Source organism: Telmatherina bonti (genome assembly GCF_933228915.1).
Source record: "Telmatherina bonti genome assembly, chromosome: 22".
NCBI lineage: Eukaryota > Metazoa > Chordata > Actinopteri > Atheriniformes > Telmatherinidae > Telmatherina > Telmatherina bonti.
Genome location: NC_136631.1, coordinates 28,408,543 through 28,428,227, shown reverse-complemented (window position 1 = coordinate 28,428,227; position 19,685 = coordinate 28,408,543). Strand labels below are relative to the sequence as shown.

The 19,685-nt window shown below is 48.8% G+C and overlaps 1 protein-coding gene across 1 annotated transcript in view; it reads right to left on the bottom strand.

The window, feature by feature from the left end:
• Positions 1 to 19,685, bottom strand: part of hectd1 (HECT domain containing 1) — a 55,170-nt gene that overhangs the window by 33,412 nt on the left and 2,073 nt on the right. The window contains 16 exon segments of the mRNA XM_079262223.1: positions 989 to 1,135; positions 1,224 to 1,435; positions 2,160 to 2,423; positions 2,503 to 2,725; positions 3,121 to 3,291; positions 3,369 to 3,507; positions 3,651 to 3,825; positions 6,076 to 6,190; positions 7,050 to 7,148; positions 8,442 to 8,518; positions 8,673 to 8,943; positions 9,031 to 9,309; positions 11,710 to 11,937; positions 16,582 to 16,816; positions 16,930 to 17,079; positions 18,395 to 18,527. Of these exon segments, the coding sequence (XP_079118349.1) occupies positions 989 to 1,135; positions 1,224 to 1,435; positions 2,160 to 2,423; positions 2,503 to 2,725; positions 3,121 to 3,291; positions 3,369 to 3,507; positions 3,651 to 3,825; positions 6,076 to 6,190; positions 7,050 to 7,148; positions 8,442 to 8,518; positions 8,673 to 8,943; positions 9,031 to 9,309; positions 11,710 to 11,937; positions 16,582 to 16,816; positions 16,930 to 17,069 (2,775 nt within the window). The 5' untranslated portion in view covers positions 17,070 to 17,079; positions 18,395 to 18,527.

Here is a 19,685-nt window from a genome sequence, read left to right as displayed (position 1 = left end):
TTGGACAGAGGGTGCACGTGACGTATGACGTATACCGGAAATAAACAAAGTTGGCTCCCTGCTTCTCGTCTTTTCAGTCCTAACTTGTAAAAACTACTTAATAAGTACCAGTTTCACCGCTGTTTTTATTATAAATGTGAAGTTCCAGCTCAACGGGAGGCAAAACAACGCGCGTCATCAGGACAGGACAAGGTAACGAGCATGCTCAGAACGACCGGAATCAAGTGGAATGAAGGTTTACATGACAGAGGAATTAAATGCAAATAAACCAGCCGCTTACATCGGAATTAAGTTTAATTCTGAATAGAAATCAGCATCAGGAATTAAGTGTTTACATGGTCGTTTTTTTATCAGTTTAAAGTGGAATTAACTTTTATTCGGAATTAAACAGGAATTAAAACTCCCATGTAAACGCACGGAATTACACACCAGGTTGGAATAGTTTCCATGGAAACAGCTGCTTTGACAGGTAAATCAGGAGGATTTCTGTTTCCAGCTGGATCTTAGCGAGGTCTTGTTCAGCGTTTGGGGATTGCACACCGATGAATGATGCTCTCAGCTTTTCAAACACAAACCAGCGTGAACACAGCGGTTCGTAGACAAGGCCTCACCTTTCGGCTCATCTGCCCTTGGATCTGCTTCGTGTCCCACTGCAGTGGCTTCTTCTTTAAAGTAAGATGTGCTTTTTTATATTAAACTCTACTGCAGGTACATCCTACTACAGCCATGTGGGTTCTACGGAAAAATTTCTAAAAGTTTCTTCTTTTTTTCAAAATGATTTAAAAATATTAATTAAATCCAAATTTTAAAAGGTTTTCCTGTCCTGAAGAAACCTTCCGCATGATGATGCCACAGAATCAGCCCGCTGCCCCCATCCATCAGCCTGCTGGAGAAGCAGCAACGCTTTCCAACAGCTGGGTTTCTGCAACAGCAAACCTCAGGCTGTTCTGTCTCCCTGCTAATGAAGAGAAAACTAAAGCATGCTCACATTGCTGAGGACGGTGAACAGAGCCTGGACCAGGCCACTGCTGCACATTTCATATGGAGAAATGGTGTTTTCATCCTTCAAAACTACAATCAGGTTCTCCAGAGCCGTTTTCATCAGGTCTCTCCACGTGTTCTCCCCTTCGAGACACTGTGAACGTCACACACAGACACATCAATGTTTACAACTGTGATCCACCCAGTATGCTCGTCTGCGTGTGTGTGGTGGGTTTCTGTACCTGTCGGCTGATGTGCAGCTCCCAGGCAGACTCCAGCTGCGTGGAGATGTTCCTCAGGGTGACCACCACTCCTCTGGGCATGCTCTCCACAGCTTTGAAGTGGTCATCATACAGCTCCCTGGCCATGCTCTTCACCTTCTGCTTAGTCTTCTCCAGTTTGGACTTCAGCTTTCGGCCTCGCTTCCCGGTCCATCCAGTTACAAACTCAGAGCCTGTCGACACATCAGAGAGTTGACTCTACATCGTATCCTTCTACTGTCCTTTTACTGGCAGCGTTTGTGTCTTTTTCACAGACAGTTGCTTTGGTCTGAATACGATGCCTTTGTTTCTGTGTCAGTGTGAAACATTCCTAATATTACAGATAATCATCAAACAGCAGCCACTGTGCTAAAAGGGCAGCTGGACGTCTACGCTTGCCAGATGTGGACCCCAGAGTCCAGGTAGCGGTCCTCCAGGCTTTTCATCTGCTTCTCTGAGAGACATCCAGAGTTAACGTGGAGGATTTATTTATTCAGCACACAACAGAAAGGACTTAAGTTTGCTTTACTGTGTTTCAACAATATTCTGTTATTATGGCATCAAAAGACAGAAATGCCGGATTTTTTATGTATTTTCTGCCGGTGCGGCGGCTCTGGACCCGGCGCCGACTTCCCAAACTACTTCATTTAAGACCAATTTAGCACATTTCTATCTTTGCAAGTAATTTCATGTTTAAATAGTTAAATATTTTATTTTATCCTTTAAATAAAAAACACACAGAACAACACACAAATAAATCTCTATTATCATGGAAATATTGTTCGAGTCAAGGCAGTAAAAATATCTGTCAGTTTCCAGTAAGTCCCGCCTTTCTGACTCACCCAGCGACCTCAGACTCACCCAGCGACCTCAGACTCACCCAGCGACCTCAGACTCACCCAGCGACCTCAGACTCACCCAGCGACGTCTCCGCAGTGAACGAGTGTTTGGTTCCTCGGTTCGACTCGAACACAAAACCCGGCAGGTCCTCCTTCAGGATGGTGGCCTGCTGCCCATCTGAGTTGTGGATGGCAATCTCTCCCTCTTTCAGGCACGTCAGAGACCAGTTCCCCACGGTGAGTTTAGTGGGGCCGACGACGGACAGGATGGGTTGACTGGTTGTTACTGGTTTCACCTGACTCCTTGCCCGCTGCAGCTTTTCCAGGAACTCACTACGAGACTCTGCAGCCGCAGGGAGATGGACCGTCCATCAGACCAGGAAATAACAGACAGAAGGAGAGGTGTGGGCTGTCGATCATACCTGAGCTGTCTGACCCCCCCTCTGGGCTCCCACTAGAGTACATGGTTGCAAGCTTCCCATCCAGGATGAACCGAAACCAGCCGTTGGAGCCATTTGAAAGCTCAAGGGCAGCGGCATCTGACCAGATGTAGAGACAGTCGCGGCCTCTGATGATGGACCAGTCCCTCCAGTGGTACGGCTTCCCCTGCTGGATTTCTTTAGCATCTTCCTGCACCTCCTCCTCCTGCATGACAATCACAATCATATCCTGTTAGAAACACAACGTAAAGAGGAAAAATGGAAATGAGGCCAGATCATCAAGCTTCCACTACCGTGCCTCATAGTTGAATTCTATTCAAAGGAACAAGTGTTGTGAGGGCGCGGCTTTCTCGAGCCATGCTCATTTCAACATGTTAAACATTAATCTGCATCCTGCACAGTCTGAGATGGAACTCAAAGCATCTGCAGCATGCCACAGAGGAGATCTGTTCAGACCACAAGTCACTTTAAAAACTGGAGATTGTTTTTGGCCATGAACGTCTCAGAAATGCACAGACTCGGTCCTCTTCAGGATATTAACATGACATAAAACAAGCCTCTCAGACCTGCTGGAAAGAAAGAATTCTTCTTTTCCGTTACCTTCTCGGGTTTTGCTTCATCCTCGTTCTCGTCATCAGACGCCGGTCCAGCCAGAGTTGACACCTTGTTGATGACCCCCAGCCGGGCCAGCTGGTCAAGGAACACGTCTCCACCTTTATCCACCAGATCTCTGATGATCTGCAGAGCCAGGAGGTGACCGTCGTCATCGTCCTGATGGATAAGAAACAGCCATTATTTATCCATGTGCGTAACAACCAGCACACATTCCATTTGAAAGGGGTGTTTACCTCCTGGTCAAGGACGGTGGCAGTGATCTCCACCAGCACCGTTGGCAGGTTATGCCCTGTCTCACCGTCACACACCTCCCTCAGCAGAACCTCGCTGCTGTAGTGAACCATCTTCCTGATTAGAGCCAGGCTGGCTTTCCTAAAACCCACCAACACACAAATGTGATGCGATCTGAGCCAAACGGTTCACATGCAGACACTGAAAAGACTCTACCATCTCTAAAATAAAGAAATAATGGAGAAGCGATGAGCAGAAGAAACTGTGACTGCTAGTCAGTTTACCGAATAGAAGGCAGCATGGTTTGCTGAAAAGTTTGTGCAAAAACAGGGAGGAGCCTCTTCAGATAGAAGGGAGCCATTTCTGGGTCTCCTCTGGGCTCACTGCCCTCTTCCTCCTCTTTGCTCGCATCCTTCTTCCTCTTGTCATCACCTTTGTTCACTGGACACATCCAGTCTCCTGAAACACAAAGATGTCTCTTCAATAAGAGCATCTGAATAGAGAAGGTCTGGATTCATTCAGTTATACCTACAAAAAGAGTCAAACACACTTCACAATTCAGAACAGCGCAGATAAATTAGGGAAGCAGAGGAGTAAACAGGAACAATGAGTTTAACATCATGACGCCTATTTTTTATTTCAGAATAAATTAAATTAATATTCAGATTTATAAGGCTTGTCTCGTCTCGTCTTCGTGCCGCTTATCCGGGGTCAGGTCGCGGGGGCAGCAGCCTAAGCAGGGAAGCCCAGACTTCCCTCTCCCCAGCCACATTTGCCAACTCTGCGTGGAGGATCCCGAAGCGTTCCCAGGCCAGCCGAGAGATATAATCCCTCCAGCGTGTCCTGGGTCTTCCCCAGGATCTCCTCCCAGAGGGACGTGCCTGGAACACCTCACCAGGGAGGTCCAGGAGGCATCCTGACCAGATGCCCGAGCTACCTCAACTGGTTCCTCTTGATGCGGAGGAGCAGTGGCTCTACTCTGATCTCCTCCCGGATGACCGAGCTCCTCACCATATCTCTAATGGAGAGCCCGGCCACCCTGAGGAAACTCATTTCAGCCGCCTGTATACGAGATCTCGTTCTTTCGTCACGACCCACAGCTCATGACCATAGGTGAGGGTAGGAATCCTAGGAAGGAGTAAAGTAATCCTAGGAAGGAGTAAAGTAATCCCAGGAAGGAGTAAAGTAATCCTAGCAAGGAGTAAAGTAATCTTGGAATGAGTAAAGTAATCTTGGAATGAGTAAAGTAATCTTGGAATGAGTAAAGTAGTCCTATGAAGGAGTAAAGCAATCCTAGGAATGAGTAAAGTAATCTTGGAATGAGTAAAGCAATCCTAGGAATGAGAAGTAATCCTATGAAGGAGTAAAGCAATCCTAGGAATGAGTAAAGTAATCCTGGAAGGAGTAAAGCAATCCTAGCAAGGAGTAAAGTAATCTTAGTTTGGTGGCTGTGTCTACAGCCACACATACATTATGTCCAAATGCATTACACATACACTTAATTTATTTTGTTTAACCAGGATTTAATTTGCAGACCAATATTTTTATTCATCCATTTCATGTAGCATCACAGCTATTCTGTAAAAGCGTGCATTTTAGTTTATGTTGTGATGGTTTGGTTTTCATTTGTTTTTTTCCTTGAGTTTCAGTGGCTGCAGTCCCTTGGCTGTGAACCAGCAAGTGGCCACGGGGTGGAGCCAGCTAATTGGACCGAACCAGTGGCAGAAATGGAAGGGGGAATTTAGGGTTTTCTTCTGTTCATTTAGTTAGGTTTTTGTGCGTCATCCCCTTTGTCTGTTTTGTTTGGGCTGATCAGCCACTATTTAAGTTTACCCTTGTGTGTCATTTGTTAGGTCAGTTTGTTTCATTTTGTTGCTTGAGTTACTTCTGTTATAAATTCTTTGATTATAGTTTTGCTAAGTTGACCTCTTTTATAGGCCTGATTTATTCATTTATGTTAAAACAACTTTTTTTGGGGGTCAACATTAAAACCCTATTTTTAGAACTTTAAACCTGTGCCTGACTGCTTCACTGCTCGGCCCATCACACCTAGGAAGGAGTAAAGTAACCCTGGGAAGGAGTAAAGCAATCCTGAGAAGAAGCAATCCTAGGAAGAAGTAATGTAATCCTCGGAAGGAGTAAAGTAATCCCAGAAATGAGTAAAGTAAACCTAGGAATGAGTAAAGTAATCCTAGGAAGGAGTAAAGTCATCCCGGGAATGAGTCAAGTATTCCTAGGAAGGAGTAAAGCAAACCTAGGAAGGAGTAAAGTAAACCTAGGAAGGAGTAAAGTAATCCCAGAAATGAGTGAAGTAAACATAGGAATGAGTAAAGTAACCCTAGGAATGAGTAAAGTAATCCAAGGAAGGAGTAAAGTAATCCCGGGGATTAGTCAAGTAATCCTAGGAATGAGTAAAGTAAACCTAGGAAGGAGTAAAGTAATCCCGGGAATGAGTAAAGTAAACCTAGGAAGGAGTAAAGTAATCCTAGGAAGGAGTAAAGCACTTTTCCAGATGTGTTAATGTATGTCAGGGCGAAACAACACCCGTATGTGTGGATGTGATGTTGTCATTTGGCTGCTTGGAGTCTAAAGTGTGTTTGGTCTGAATGACGATGTCTGGTTTAAATTGAGTTTTTCTCTGTCATTTTGCGATGCTACATGTTAGCATAGCTTCCTGGTGTCTGAAACATCCGTAGGAGGAGAACTAACCAGGAGACTGCAGGATGGCCACCACCTCACTGTGTCCTCTCTCTCTTGCTTTGTCCAGAGGAGTCTTTCCATCCTCGTCTCTTAGGTCTGGGTTGGCTCCGTGCCGCAGCAGAGTCTGAGCAGAGGTACAAAACAACATTGAATGAAAGCAACACACAGCCAGGCTGATGTCAAACACTGAAGAACTGCTAGCATACCAGTGGAGCAGGTTTAAACACAAGAATTACCAGTCTGGCAAAAGTTTTGGTGGAATTTCTGGAGGGATTTTTACACCTCATCATCTTGTTTTATGTAAATTATTGACACAAAGGATTTGCTCAGCACCTAAAAGACCCCCCACCCCATCCAGTTAGTAACTTTCAGATCAGGCGTTTCCTGATACACTGAAGGGACAATATGAATGAAATGAAAACTTTATTAATCCCCAAAGGGAAATTCAATATTGTAGCATATAATTAACTAAAGGAGGTCTTGTTCCGGAGGCTGATGGTTGCTAGCAGGAATGATCTTCTGTATCTTTCAGTCTTACATCGGACCTGAAGAAGCCTCTCACTGAACACACTTTGTTGTTTCCTCACTGTGTTGTTGAGAGGGTGTGAAGAATCCTCCATCATCTTCATCAGCTTCTGCAGCATTCTTCTTTGGACAATCAGCTCCAGTGGCTCCAGAGTTACTCCAAGCACAGAAGCAGCTTTCTGGATCAGTTTGTTGATTCTCTTCAAGTCTATGGTTCTGATGCTACTACCCCAGCAGATGCTGCAAAGCTGACTGCACTCTCCACAACAGACTTACAGAAGATATGCAACATCTTGGTGCAGACGTTAAACCTGGTCTGACCTTTCTTATAGAAATATGACATTTATATGTCATAAATACAACCCTGAACACGACCTGCATGGGGCTGCAGGCTGAAAATCTTGCTAATTCTAGAGTTAAATCTAAGCAGGACGCATATCTGAGTGCGAGTGCGTTACCTTGGCTACTTGTGGACGTCCGAAGCAGGCAGCATAGTGTAATGAGGATGACCTCTGACCTCTGTTGACATCTGCTCCGCGCTCACATAAAAACTCCACCTGGAACAAAGAGAACAGTTAGAACAAATCCAGAGTGAGGAAGCAAAGGAATCATTGTGTCACTGAAAGCTTGTCTGAGAGCAACCCTGGTTCCCTGCGAACGTGTCTCCAACCCAACAGATGTGGCCGCTTCTGGCAGACGGACAACCGGCTTCCTCAACATTACATCATTGTTCTTTGTGTTTTTGCTTTCACAAGTTATTGCAGCTGTAACATTTGGAGTGACTTCTCGTGTGCAAAATCGTATCATTCACGTTAATATCGGCTCATTTATCATACCTGTAGAAAATTTCATATGTTGTCACATAATCGCTCTTTCTCTGATGGAGGATTTCATTTGTCTGCATCCTAACCGTGTAGAACTGTAAAGCTGAACGAGCAAACAAGGAAGCAGAGCTGAGCAAAGCAGAGTGCGACCTTGATTTCAGCTTCAAAGAATAAAAATAATGAATCATGTTCCTAAAGACAGCCCACTCAGGCAGCATGTGGAGGGGAATCCAGTCAAATACAGGAAGTAGATCCACCACCACGGCTCCCCAATAATGCTGCTAACTTAGCTACTGTGTCGCTTTGTTTTATGGAGTATTCCTAGACCCTTGGAACTGCAAATCATCGACTTTGAGAGGGTTCTCCTCTGTGGGGACAGTCCGTTGCCAGCTCCACTCCCAGTCCACCTCCACCGTGGGGCAGAAACAAACACTTCTCTCATAAAGTAACATTATGGAGTAAAACACAACAGCAGATAATTCTCCCAGGAAAGATCCCAGGCTGAACTTCTACTTAGGAATATAATAAAACTCAGCAGACATACAGAAAATACATCACTAGAAATAGTGAATACTGTCTCTGTGAAACCAAGTTAGCTTCAGGCTAACGTCTGTAGAGAATTAGCATGTGCTAACCGATTTAAAAGGAGTTTAAAAAATCCTCTCTCCATCAGCAACTTCTTACCTCAACAATATATTCTGCGTCAAATTAAGAAATGATGAGAATATTTGCAGACAAATGTTTTCCAGCCATAAAGGAGAGGAGGAATTATTCCCTCCTAACGAACGGCTCTCTGCTTCTAGAAAACGCTTTCCTGCTTCGATTGCAGATGCCTGGAAAGGCAAAATAAAAGTCGCCATGCTGTCAGAATTATCATTTTTTTCAGACGTTGCAAGTGTAAATGAAGTATCGTAACTTCCCTAACCACAACAGAAATCCATGTTGATGGATTCTGCTCACTGCTGCCTCACATTTTAATCTCTGAAACAACCAGACGCTTCCGTCTCTGTGACTGCTTGTTTTTACCATTTCCTGCGTGCCGAAAGCGGAGGCCCAGTTGAGCAGCGTCTGTCCCACATCGTCCATGAAATTCACCTCGAAGGCTGCAGGAGGACACGCATCATCAGTCATGAAAGCCCGCCATACAGGTTGTGCATATCAGAATGTCTTCGTTTAGCAGGGATTGTAACAGTAAAAATATGCATCCATCAAAGTTTGACAGAAGCACTGCCGCTTCGATGCCGGCTGCGGTCTCACCTCCAGTGTCGATGGCGTCTATCAGAGCGTCCGTGTCCTTGCTGCGGATACAGTCGATGAGCTGTCGGTGGGACCTCTCTCCTGAGCTGTCCAGGCGGCGCAGCCCCGGGATTCGGCCCGCCGAGCCTGCAGTAGACTTCGGCAGCGCCTTTCGTCCCTCGAACAGGAGCACCAGCAGGAGATCCACCAGCCTCATGGTGTCCAGCACACAGCGCTCATCTCCTCCCAGAGCTGACTCCATGGAGTCGGGTAGAGCTGAACGCAGCAGGTCCTGCAGCAACCAGAGAGGCAACGTGCTTCAGACACTCCTGATCCCTGAACAGTCAAGCTAATTCCTTTTCCAAATGTGTTATCTTACATGTGTGACCAGCGGCGAGCCCCTGCACAGAGTGGACAAGAGGCTGACGATGGTGGACACCTGGTTGCTCAGCTTGGAGTCAGGGGCAGAGGGCGTAGCGCCTGTGGAGGGCCGGCCCGGCTTACAGGAGGAGGAGCCTGACACAACACCACCAGCGGCCGCCATACGGGACAGCAGCTCCTCAGTCAGGCCGTGTTTGGCTAAAGGGGCGGGGTCTACGCCACGGCGAGTAAACCGGTCGGCCAACGAGGCGAAGCAGCGTAGAGCTCCGTCCGACACCTAGTGGGAAGGAGACAGTTGACCTTGTTCCATCCTGCATGCTCTCTGAGCCGCAAGAAAAATGTTTCTATCTCGTCTGTTCATCGTCCACGACAATGAGGGTGTGCGCGTGGCGAGGTGAGCATGGTGACCACGTGGCGAGGTGAGCAGGGTGAGCGCGTGGCGGGGTGTGCACGAGGCGGGGTGAGCACGAGGCGGTGTGAGCACGAGGCGAGGTGAGCATGAGGCGAGGTGAGCACGAGGCGGGGTGAACAGGGTGAGCACGAGGCGAGGTGAGCACGAGGCGGGGTGAACACGAGGCGAGGTGAGCACGAGGCGGGGTGAACACGAGGCGGGGTGAACACGAGGCGGGGTGAACACGAGGCGGGGTGAACACGAGGCGAGGTGAACACGAGGCGGGGTGAACAGGGTGAGCACGAGGCGAGGTGAGCACGAGGCGGGGTGAACACGAGGCGGGGTGAACACGAGGCGGGGTGAACACGAGGCGGGGTGAACACGAGGCGAGGTGAGCACGAGGCGGGGTGAACAGGGTGAGTACGAGGCGAGGTGAGCACGAGGCGGGGTGAACATGAGGCGGGGTGAGCACGAGGCGGGGTGAGCACGAGGCGGGGTGAACAGGGTGAGTACGAGGCGAGGTGAGCACGAGGCGGGGTGAGCACGAGGCGGGGTGAGCACGAGGCGGGGTGAGCACGAGGCGAGGTGAACACGAGGCGGGGTGAGCACGAGGCGAGGTGAACACGAGGCGGGGTGAACAGGGTGAGTACGAGGCGAGGTGAGCACGAGGCGAGGTGAACACGAGGCGAGGTGAGCACGAGGCGAGGTGAGCACGAGGCGAGGTGAACACGAGGCGAGGTGAGCACGAGGCGAGGTGAGCACGAGGCGGGGTGAACACGAGGCGAGGTGAGCACGAGGCGAGGTGAGCACGAGGCGGGGTGAGCACGAGGCGAGGTGAGCACGAGGCGAGGTGAGCACGAGGCGGGGTGAACAGGGTGAGTACGAGGCGAGGTGAGCACGAGGCGGGGTGAGCACGAGGCGAGGTGAGCACGAGGCGAGGTGAGCACGAGGCGAGGTGAACACGAGGCGGGGTGAACACGAGGCGGGGTGAACACGAGGCGAGGTGAGCACGAGGCGAGGTGAGCACGAGGCGAGGTGAGCACGAGGCGGGGTGAACAGGGTGAGTACGAGGCGAGGTGAGCACGAGGCGGGGTGAACATGAGGCGGGGTGAACACGAGGCGGGGTGAACACGAGGCGGGGTGAACACGAGGCGGGGTGAACATGAGGCGGGGTGAACACGAGGCGGGGTGAACACGAGGCGGGGTGAACACGAGGCGAGGTGAGCACGAGGCGGGGTGAACACGAGGCGGGGTGAACACGAGGCGGGGTGAACACGAGGCGGGGTGAACACGAGGCGAGGTGAGCACGAGGCGGGGTGAACAGGGTGAGTACGAGGCGAGGTGAGCACGAGGCGGGGTGAACATGAGGCGGGGTGAGCACGAGGCGGGGTGAGCACGAGGCGGGGTGAACACGATGCGGGGTGAACACGAGGCGGGGTGAGCACGAGGCGGGGTGAGCACGAGGCGGGGTGAGCACGAGGCGGGGTGTGCGCGAGGCGGGGTGTGCGCGAGGCGGGGTGTGCGCGTGGCGGGTTTTATGAAAACAATTGGGTTTTTTGCATCAGCATAAAAGGTGGAAGCAGGAACTTTCCCGTGGCGACCACGGAGGCCTGTTGCAACAAGTCAATTAATCGCACCATCAGAAAAAATGCACACAATAAGTTGACCGGACGCAGTGATGTTCCTTTCTTCCTTTTCTCTCCGAGCGAGAGCCGCATCTGTTTGAAGACAATAACAACTAAACCCAGCAACACAACAAGCTTCCATCTGCACTCATAACAACCATCAACTGCAGTTTTCCCAGCTAGAAAGAAAACGAACACTCTGCCGGGATGAACAGACTCGTTACAAACAGCATTTCCACAACTTTACAATGACGTGAAAAGTGACTGAAGGAGATCAAAGACAGTCAATAATGGCAATAATTTCTAATTTAATTGCAAAACTTGTGACAGGCCTAAACCCCAAAGTGTCCAACCAATCACATACTACTGCACAAAGCCCCTGGAGAAGAAAGTTCTGCAGCTGGTGTGTCTTCAAACACGTCCGTCAGAACAAAACGAGGCCCTTTTCTGCTCGGGGCCTGGAGAACAGGCAGAGCTGTGGCTTGTCGTGGAGGAACTCAGGTTAACTCAGATCTAAAATACTCTGATTGAGCCAAACCAAAACCAGCTGTTCTTGTTTTGAAGAACAGCTGGTTCTAACAGCTTAACAGCCTGTTTTAGCAGGAAGCTGGATAAATCAGGAATAAAGCCGGCTGGATGGTTGGTGGTGTGGTCCCGTTACCTGGTGGTCTTCATGTTTTAGCAGACTGGACAAAGACTCCACGCAGGTCTCCAGAGACGAGTCCTGAGGCTCCATCTTGCTGCAGAGGCGGGACACCACAGCCATGGCAGAGTGCAGAGTGTCTTTGTGGACCAGGTGTCCGCTGTCTCTGATGAAACTCAGCACGCAGTTCAGGCCGCCGGCCTCAAACACGGCTCCAGATTCTCTGGTACAGATTAACTCCAACACCTGCACACAGTTAAACCGCTTTAAACCAAGAGAGAAATTCACAGAAATCCTCAGCAGCCTGAAGGATCAGACGGGATCTGCGTCCTCCTCCGGATGCGCCAAAACATCTAAGGAGTTATTAAAACCACCAGCAGATCGCTTGTCATGTTTCATCTGCTGCAACTTGAACGAGAAGACAGACGTGTCTCACAGAAACTTAACTAAATGAGATCAAAACAAACTACAATTTAAAGAAATAAAAATGGTGAAATTAGATTAAATGAAAATGAACTACATTAAAGTAAAGCTTACATTTGAATTGAGATAAAATAGGATAAACTGAATGACACCGCCAGGACCCTGAAGACCACCTCGCTGCTCGCCCCACCGCAGGCTACACGCCCTGATGTGTGCAGCATCACCCCTCGGCCAGTCGCTCATCACCTCAGCCAGCATCAACACCATGAAGCGCTGCAGTCATGGCGTCATGCAGACATGCGGCTGGACTCAGCGTGGAACCGGAAGGACCCAAATCAGGAGCAGATCAGGAGATAAAGAGGAACCAGGTTTGATGGCGACTCGATTGAGATGGCTAATTCCTAATCAAATCCTTGACATAAGGATGTGTTCAGAAAGGGACTGGCATTGTATGCATCACATTACACGCAGATATCTTCCTGCATGGGGACTTCTATCTATTCAGTTTTTGATGGCGAGACATCAAATGGAGGCCCCGCCCCTCCTCCGCGGCTTCTCCTTTCACTCCTGTCCAGCATCCAGAGTTTGGAGCATCAAGCTTGAAAAGAGTCAAGTCTGCTGACTCCAGTCAGCCAACTTGTGTTGAGCTTGACATGACAGTCTGCTGGTTCAGTCTGATGTGTATCAGGTGTTGCAGCAGAGAAACTCCCAACATGTCCAGGACTGCAGCTCCTGAGGACCCGACTTGGCCTCGCCGTCCACAGACTGTATATTAAAAGATGGGCGGAGCCTCTGTGACATCACCCGTAGGTTTCTGAGAGCTGAATTGAAGCTCGGTGGGCGGTTCCTACCATCACCATTCTGGCAGGGGCATGCGTGTCGTCTCACCCGGAAAATCCAAATATGGGCAAAGAGGTGGAGCTGAGAGGGGGGCTGTGAGCGTCATGGTGGATGATTGACATCGAGCGAACTCCGAACTTTCTGTAGCTAAGCGCTAACCCGGAGATAACAGGAGCTAACCAGCTAACGGAGGTAAGCGGGTTTAAGCTAAGTCATGTTGTTAACCGGCTAAAAACCGTGGTTGTTCTATGTTCTTCTGACTTGAAGCCAGAGATTGGTACCTGTCAATCAAAAAGACACGCCCCTAAATATGCCAAACTTCGAGATGAAATTACTTTTAAATGGGTGAGTTAGAAAAAAATTCACTCCCCCCACAGTTGTCATGAAGGTAAACCTGACCTGTTAAACCTAAAATGGATTTTTGTACCAGGCTGTAAACATGTTTATTTCTGCTGGTGAGACTGGGACTGGGATCAGACCTGCTGGTGAGACTTGTGGAATCATCAGAAACGGTCCAACATTGTCTCCTGGATGAGCTAGATGCAGGAGGAGAGGCGAGCAGACGAGTTCTTTAGCCTTTCAGAGAGTCTGTGGCCGCACGCAGCTAAAGTCACTAAAGACTGAAAATGAAGCATCAGCAGAGCTGATGGCCCAAACATGATGACGTTTCAGCTCTGGACCAGTTTGGACTTGCAGCGCGTGGACAGAACATGTGGAGGACGACTGACTAATGACCACAGCAGGACAGTGGGAAATAACTCTTCATTGGATCTGTGAAAGAGGATTCTGGTTAAGGTGCAGAGCTGCTGAAGAGGAGACAGCGATGAAGGAGCAAGACTAGGGATTACAGAGCTTTCCAACAACAGATGATGGAATTCAGGACACGTCATGTAGAAAGATCATCCCTGTATCCTGGAAACCATAGACGAGGAGTTTCTATACAGGTGCTTCACCTGTGTTACCTGCTGATGACATCATCAGTTTAGGTTCTACACTGCAAACAGCAGTTCATATCCTGTGGTTATATGTCGAGACTTTAATCACTCCAGTTCTTATTTCATCACAACAATTTCCTTCAATTCCCAAAAAGATTTAGATCAAATCAGAATGCAGAGATTTCCAAACCTCGTCAACGTCGTTTCCTTCCAGCAGAACATAAACATCATGTCAGACGATGAAGCAGACGTTTTATCATCTGATGCAGCAACACCACTTCAAACAGCAGCAACAAGGCTGGAGAAGGTACATGTAGAGGAGCAGTCACTGGTTTAACTGAGAACAGGTCAGCCTCTCAGATGGACAAACCTTCACCAATCTGAGACAAACTCAGTTAAAAAAAACATTTCAGAAAAACCTTCAAAACAGATCAACCATCTGCAGACTCAGAGAATCAGGAGGAATCTCTGTAGGCACAGGACAAAGCTGAAGATTAAAACTGGTGAACCGAACCAGTTCAGGTTGAAATCCACACCTGCAGGTTAAAGCTCCATCATATGTGAAGAGGATCCAGAAACACGCCGTCTTCTCTGGACCAAAGCTCATTTAAAATGTTCTGAGTGGAAACCTGGATGAAGATGTGGAATTGTTTGTGGACAGCATGGACGGCGTGTCCTGCAGACTAAAGAGGAGAGGGAGCATCCAGCTTGTTATCAGCCTGCATCTCTGATGGGATGGGGTTGCATTAGAGCCGATTAAAGCCGGGCAGCTTCCACATCTGGGAAGCTCCATCAATGCTGAAACATCTGCTCCCATCCAGACAACGTCTCTTTCAGGGAAGACCTGGCAGGTTCCACCATGCTGGACCACATCCTGATGGTGGAACAGGAGAACTGGTCCAGCAGGACCATGCTGAACCACATCCTGATGGTGGAACAGGAGAACCGGTCCAGCACGACCACTCTGAACCACATCCTGATGGTGGAACAGGAGGACTGGTCCAGCAGGACCATGCTGAACCACATCCTGATGGTGGAACAGGAGAACCGGTCCAGCACGACCACTCTGAACCACATCCTGTTTGTGGAACAGGAGAACTGGTCCAGCGGAACCACGCTGGACCACATCCTGATGGTGGAACAGGAGAACTGGTCTGCTGCAGTCCAGATGTTTTAACCAGTACAAACATCTGGAGCATCATGGAAGCAGAAACCAGCAACAAGGTCCAGTAGAGCAGCTGGAATCCTGAATCAGACCAGAACAGGACGACATTCCAGCAGCTGCTCTCCTCACTTCCAGATGTTTACAGAACTTCGTGGAGACGCTAACGATGCTAAACATCATCCTGGAACGACTTTTTACAGACGTGTTGCTGCTTCTGATTCATATTTTCCATGAAATGATCAAACGTCTCGTTTCATCATCGGACACGTTTCCTTTTTCAGATTATCTCCAGGTCAACGTTTACATGCGGCATTGTGAAAAATAACATCCCAACATAATTACAATAATCATTTCCATCAGAAAAAAACAACCTGCATGAATAAAGCTGAGATTGGATGTCATGATGTCACCGGTCTGTCCAGAGCATGCTGACCCACCGAGTCCAGGTCTGTGGACTGGACGTGTCACCCAGTGGCCGTGGTTACACAATGTTTTCTGAATTAGGAATGATTTATTCAAAATAATTCTGAACTGAGGTTTACATGGAAAAATTTGTCTTCACTGGGTTGGGCTCTCCAACATGGAAAGCACACGGTACGAAGCATTTTGGCTTTGAAGCAGCAGCTCCACACTGCTTCACTTCTCCCAGCTGCAGAGGAAGCCGGGACGAGGTAACGAGCATGAGCAGAACAAGCGAACTGGAATTATTCAGATGGGATTACTAACAGAAACACACCAGACGCCCATTCAGAACTCAGTTTACATGAACTCAGGGTTACATGATCATTTTTCATCACTTTACTGTTTATTCTGGATGAAAACTGACGTCAATGCAGCCATGCTTCCCCCAGCAGCAGAGGACCAGCTGCAGTTTTACCGGAGTAGAGCCAGAGCTGAGCAGCTCTATGAGCCAACGGGATGATGACAGAACAAACGGCACACCACATCGTGTTTCTGAAATGTGTTTCTGTGGTTTTATACAAATGATATGCGAGATGTAGCTTAACCAACCAAATTGGCCGATATTTACGCATCATCATCTTTACTTCCTGTTTCTAACTTTAATCATGCAGATGTGACAGAAGCGTGACGTGGACAGTCAGGAACGGTAGATGGAAACAAGTCCAGCCTGCTTAAATAAAATGAAATGTGGATCTTCTCCATGAAAGGCAAACAGCGAACGAAGAAACACGCCAACAATCGCTCCTTCCTGATGTCCTGCATGACGGCAGTACTACGCCAAGTCTGCTCTTTCTGCTGGTTTCATTTTAACACACACCTGCAAGAAAAGCCGTCCGGAACCAGAAGTCTGCGGGTGTTCTAGTTCTGTCCGTCAGAATTCTACCAGAATGAGGGTACTGATCAGCCAGCACCATGCGACCGGACTGCGGCTCCATCTTCAGCCATGTGGTCTCGGAACAGAGGCGGTTCTGACAGAACCTCAGACCCATCAGAACGCTGATGGGTGTGTTACGGAGATAAAGAGCTGTAACAGAACGAGCAGATGTGATGATGTGCACTCCTTACCTTGACACACTGCTCAGCCAGGTCTCTGCTGGTCCGGTTGTTCAGCTCCACCACCACCAGCCGGTTACACAGCGCCTTTATGGCCCCGTCCACCCCCACGATTCTCCGGGTGCACTCCGCCGACACGTCCAGGTAGTAGGTGATGGCGCGAGCTGTAACCTCCAGCACGTTGTCCGGAGCGCTCTCATCCAGGAAGATCTTACAGAGAGCTGGCAGGAAGGTCCGAGGAGGACACCTGCCGGGAGGGGAGGGAGGAGAGGAGGAGGAGGGAGAGGGAGAAGGAAGAGTCCACTCAGCTGTGCGTCCCAGCTACAACGCGGTTAAGGCGACGGATAGATGGAAACTCACGTCTCGAAGCAGCGGTCAACGTTGTCCGACATGAGCAGAAGCATGCAGAGCTGCTCCAGAGCGATGAGCTGCATGTCGCGCTCGTCGCCCTGACCCATCTGCAGCCACTCCAGCAAGGTGTCCGGGTCCACGTCCGCCATGGTGGCTCGCCTGCGGGAAGAGTGGCCGTCAGTCCGGGCTCCACGATCAGCTCCGTCTGGTCTCCAGTGGGTCGGACCAGTAACATTCAGAACTCTCCAGTGGGTCGGACCAGTAACATTCAGAACTCTCCAGTGGGTCGGACCAGTAACATTCAGAACTCTCCAGTGGTTCGGACCAGTAACATTCAGAACTCCCCAGTGGGTCGGACCAGTAACATTCAGAACTCCCCAGTGGGTCGGACCAGTAACATTCAGAACTCTCCAGTGGGTCGGACCAGTAACATTCAGAACTCCCCAGTGGGTCGGACCAGTAACATTAAGAACTCTCCAGTGGGTCGGACCAGTAACATTCAGAACTCTCCAGTGGGTTGGACCAGTCACATTAAGAACTCCCCAGTGGGTCGGACCAGTCACATTAAGAACTCCCCAGTGGGTCGGACCAGTAACATTAAGAACTCCCCAGTGGGTCGGACCAGTAACATTAAGAACTCCCCAGTGGGTCGGACCAGTAACATTAAGAACTCTCCAGTGGGTCGTACCAGTAACATTAAGAACTCTCCAGTGGGTCGGACCAGTAACATTTCTCCTCTGTTTTAGTCCAAACTAGGGCTGGGCGATATGACCTTTTAGTAATATCCCGACATTTTTATGCCATATCACGATATACATCTCGATATTTACCTTAGCCTTGAATTAATGCTTTGGTTCTTACAATCACATCAGTAAGATGACTTTGTGTCTCCATTAAAACATAATTGCTCATACTGCATTATGATATGCTGATTTTAAACATTCATGCCAAAAGGATGAAATTGTAACGAAGCAAACTGATCAAAACCGTATTTATTGAACAGTTAAAGCAGTGGCAGAAACATGTCATTTTAAAACAAAGTAAAGTGCCTTTGCATGATGTAATAAATGCAACGTATGAAACTAGGGGCTCTAGGGGGTACTTTTCAAATGATGAACTATTATAAGGCTTTGCTTTATGGATACGTTTTTGAGTTGTCGTGTATTTTTTTTTAATAGCAGAGTTTCGCATAGAAATCAGTCTCATAATACAGGCAGAATGTCCTCGTATCGTCTCCAATAAACGGCTTCAGCCAGTTTTTAATTCAGGGTTTGATTCCCACTCCTTTCTGTACTTTCTAGAGACATGACGAGCTAGATAAATATGCTTGTGTCACACACAGTGTGACACAAGCATACCCGTACGAAGAGCTTTGCAGCTGCAGAGCAGACGGCGCTGCGTGCTTCGCGTCAGGCTGAAACATTCACAATGTGAGCAAGTTGTTCCAGTCAGGTAAAACCCTGACCCGGCTCACCGTTGGCTACCCCGTCCGGCTTGGCGCCCAATCACTGCTCACAGGTACGACGCTGCTCGGTACTCATCCAACCGACCGGACCGAGGGGGAGGTCGACACTTGGAGGAGGTTGCTTTAGGTCAGAGATGAGTTTCTGTGGCAGAAGAGCAGAGACGTTAAAATACCCGGAAGCAGGGAGGAAACGGTTCTTTAAGTTCCACAGGAAGAACATCTGCTAAATGCTTATTAAATGATATAAAGTAAATATGAAAGGACATCGTTATAGATCATAATATAATTATGTATGAGAGCAGGAATACAGCCAGAAACCTGTTCCTGCTGCAGCCCAGCAGCCTGCTGAGACATCGCTCTGCTTCCAGTCAGGCTGATGAAACCTCAGCGTTTCATCAAAGCCACATTTTTATTTATGCAACGGTACTCCTGGGACAATCCGCCTGCTGGTTGCTGCTTTCTGCCTGCTTACAGGCCACAGAGTGTTTGTCTTCCACCCCTGCTCTGCCCACACCCACTCACTGGGGTGATGTTCCCAGCTGAAACATTTACCCAGCTTTCAGACCCGTCTAGCAGCTTTTTCTCATCTTACTGGAGGGGAGGGGCTCGTCGGTCCTCACACAGCAGCACTGCACACACCTGCAGGTGAAAAGCCAGAAGACACCTCACCGTCGGCTCATCTGGGTTTTGCTGCGGTGGAACGATGACGAGGAAATGAAGAGTCCGGTACATGCAACATGTTCAGGCATCTCCATCACCAGGCTCCAGACGCAGCGTTTCCTGGACCGTCGAGCCGTCTCCCCGGTAGAAAGACGCACCGTAGAACGTTTCTGAACGGACCTGCCTAACCCTAACCCTCTTCAGGTGAGATCTTGCACATATTTTATATCTGTTCAAAGAGCATGGAAGTGTTTAGGTATTCAGTGTTACATTGTTCATAGAGTGTTCTTCTGTTTAGTCCGGTGATGCTGTCCGTTCCTACCGTCTAATTCTGTTTTACCGACTTAATCAAATGTTTGGAGAAAATAAAAGTTCTCTTTATGCACAGAATGTGACCAAAACTGCAGCCGAAAAGCCGAGGAGCAGCCCGCACCCCGGCTACATGAACCGTTCCACTGCATGCTTAACTTGTCTTTAAAAATGGCTGCAACCAGTACAGGAACCGGCAGAAGAACCAGTACAGGAATCAGCAGAAGAACCAGTACAGGAACCGGCAGAAGAACAAGTACAGGAACCAGTAGAGGGACCAGTACAGGGACCGGCAGAGGAACCAGTAAAGGGAACCAGTACAGGGACCAGC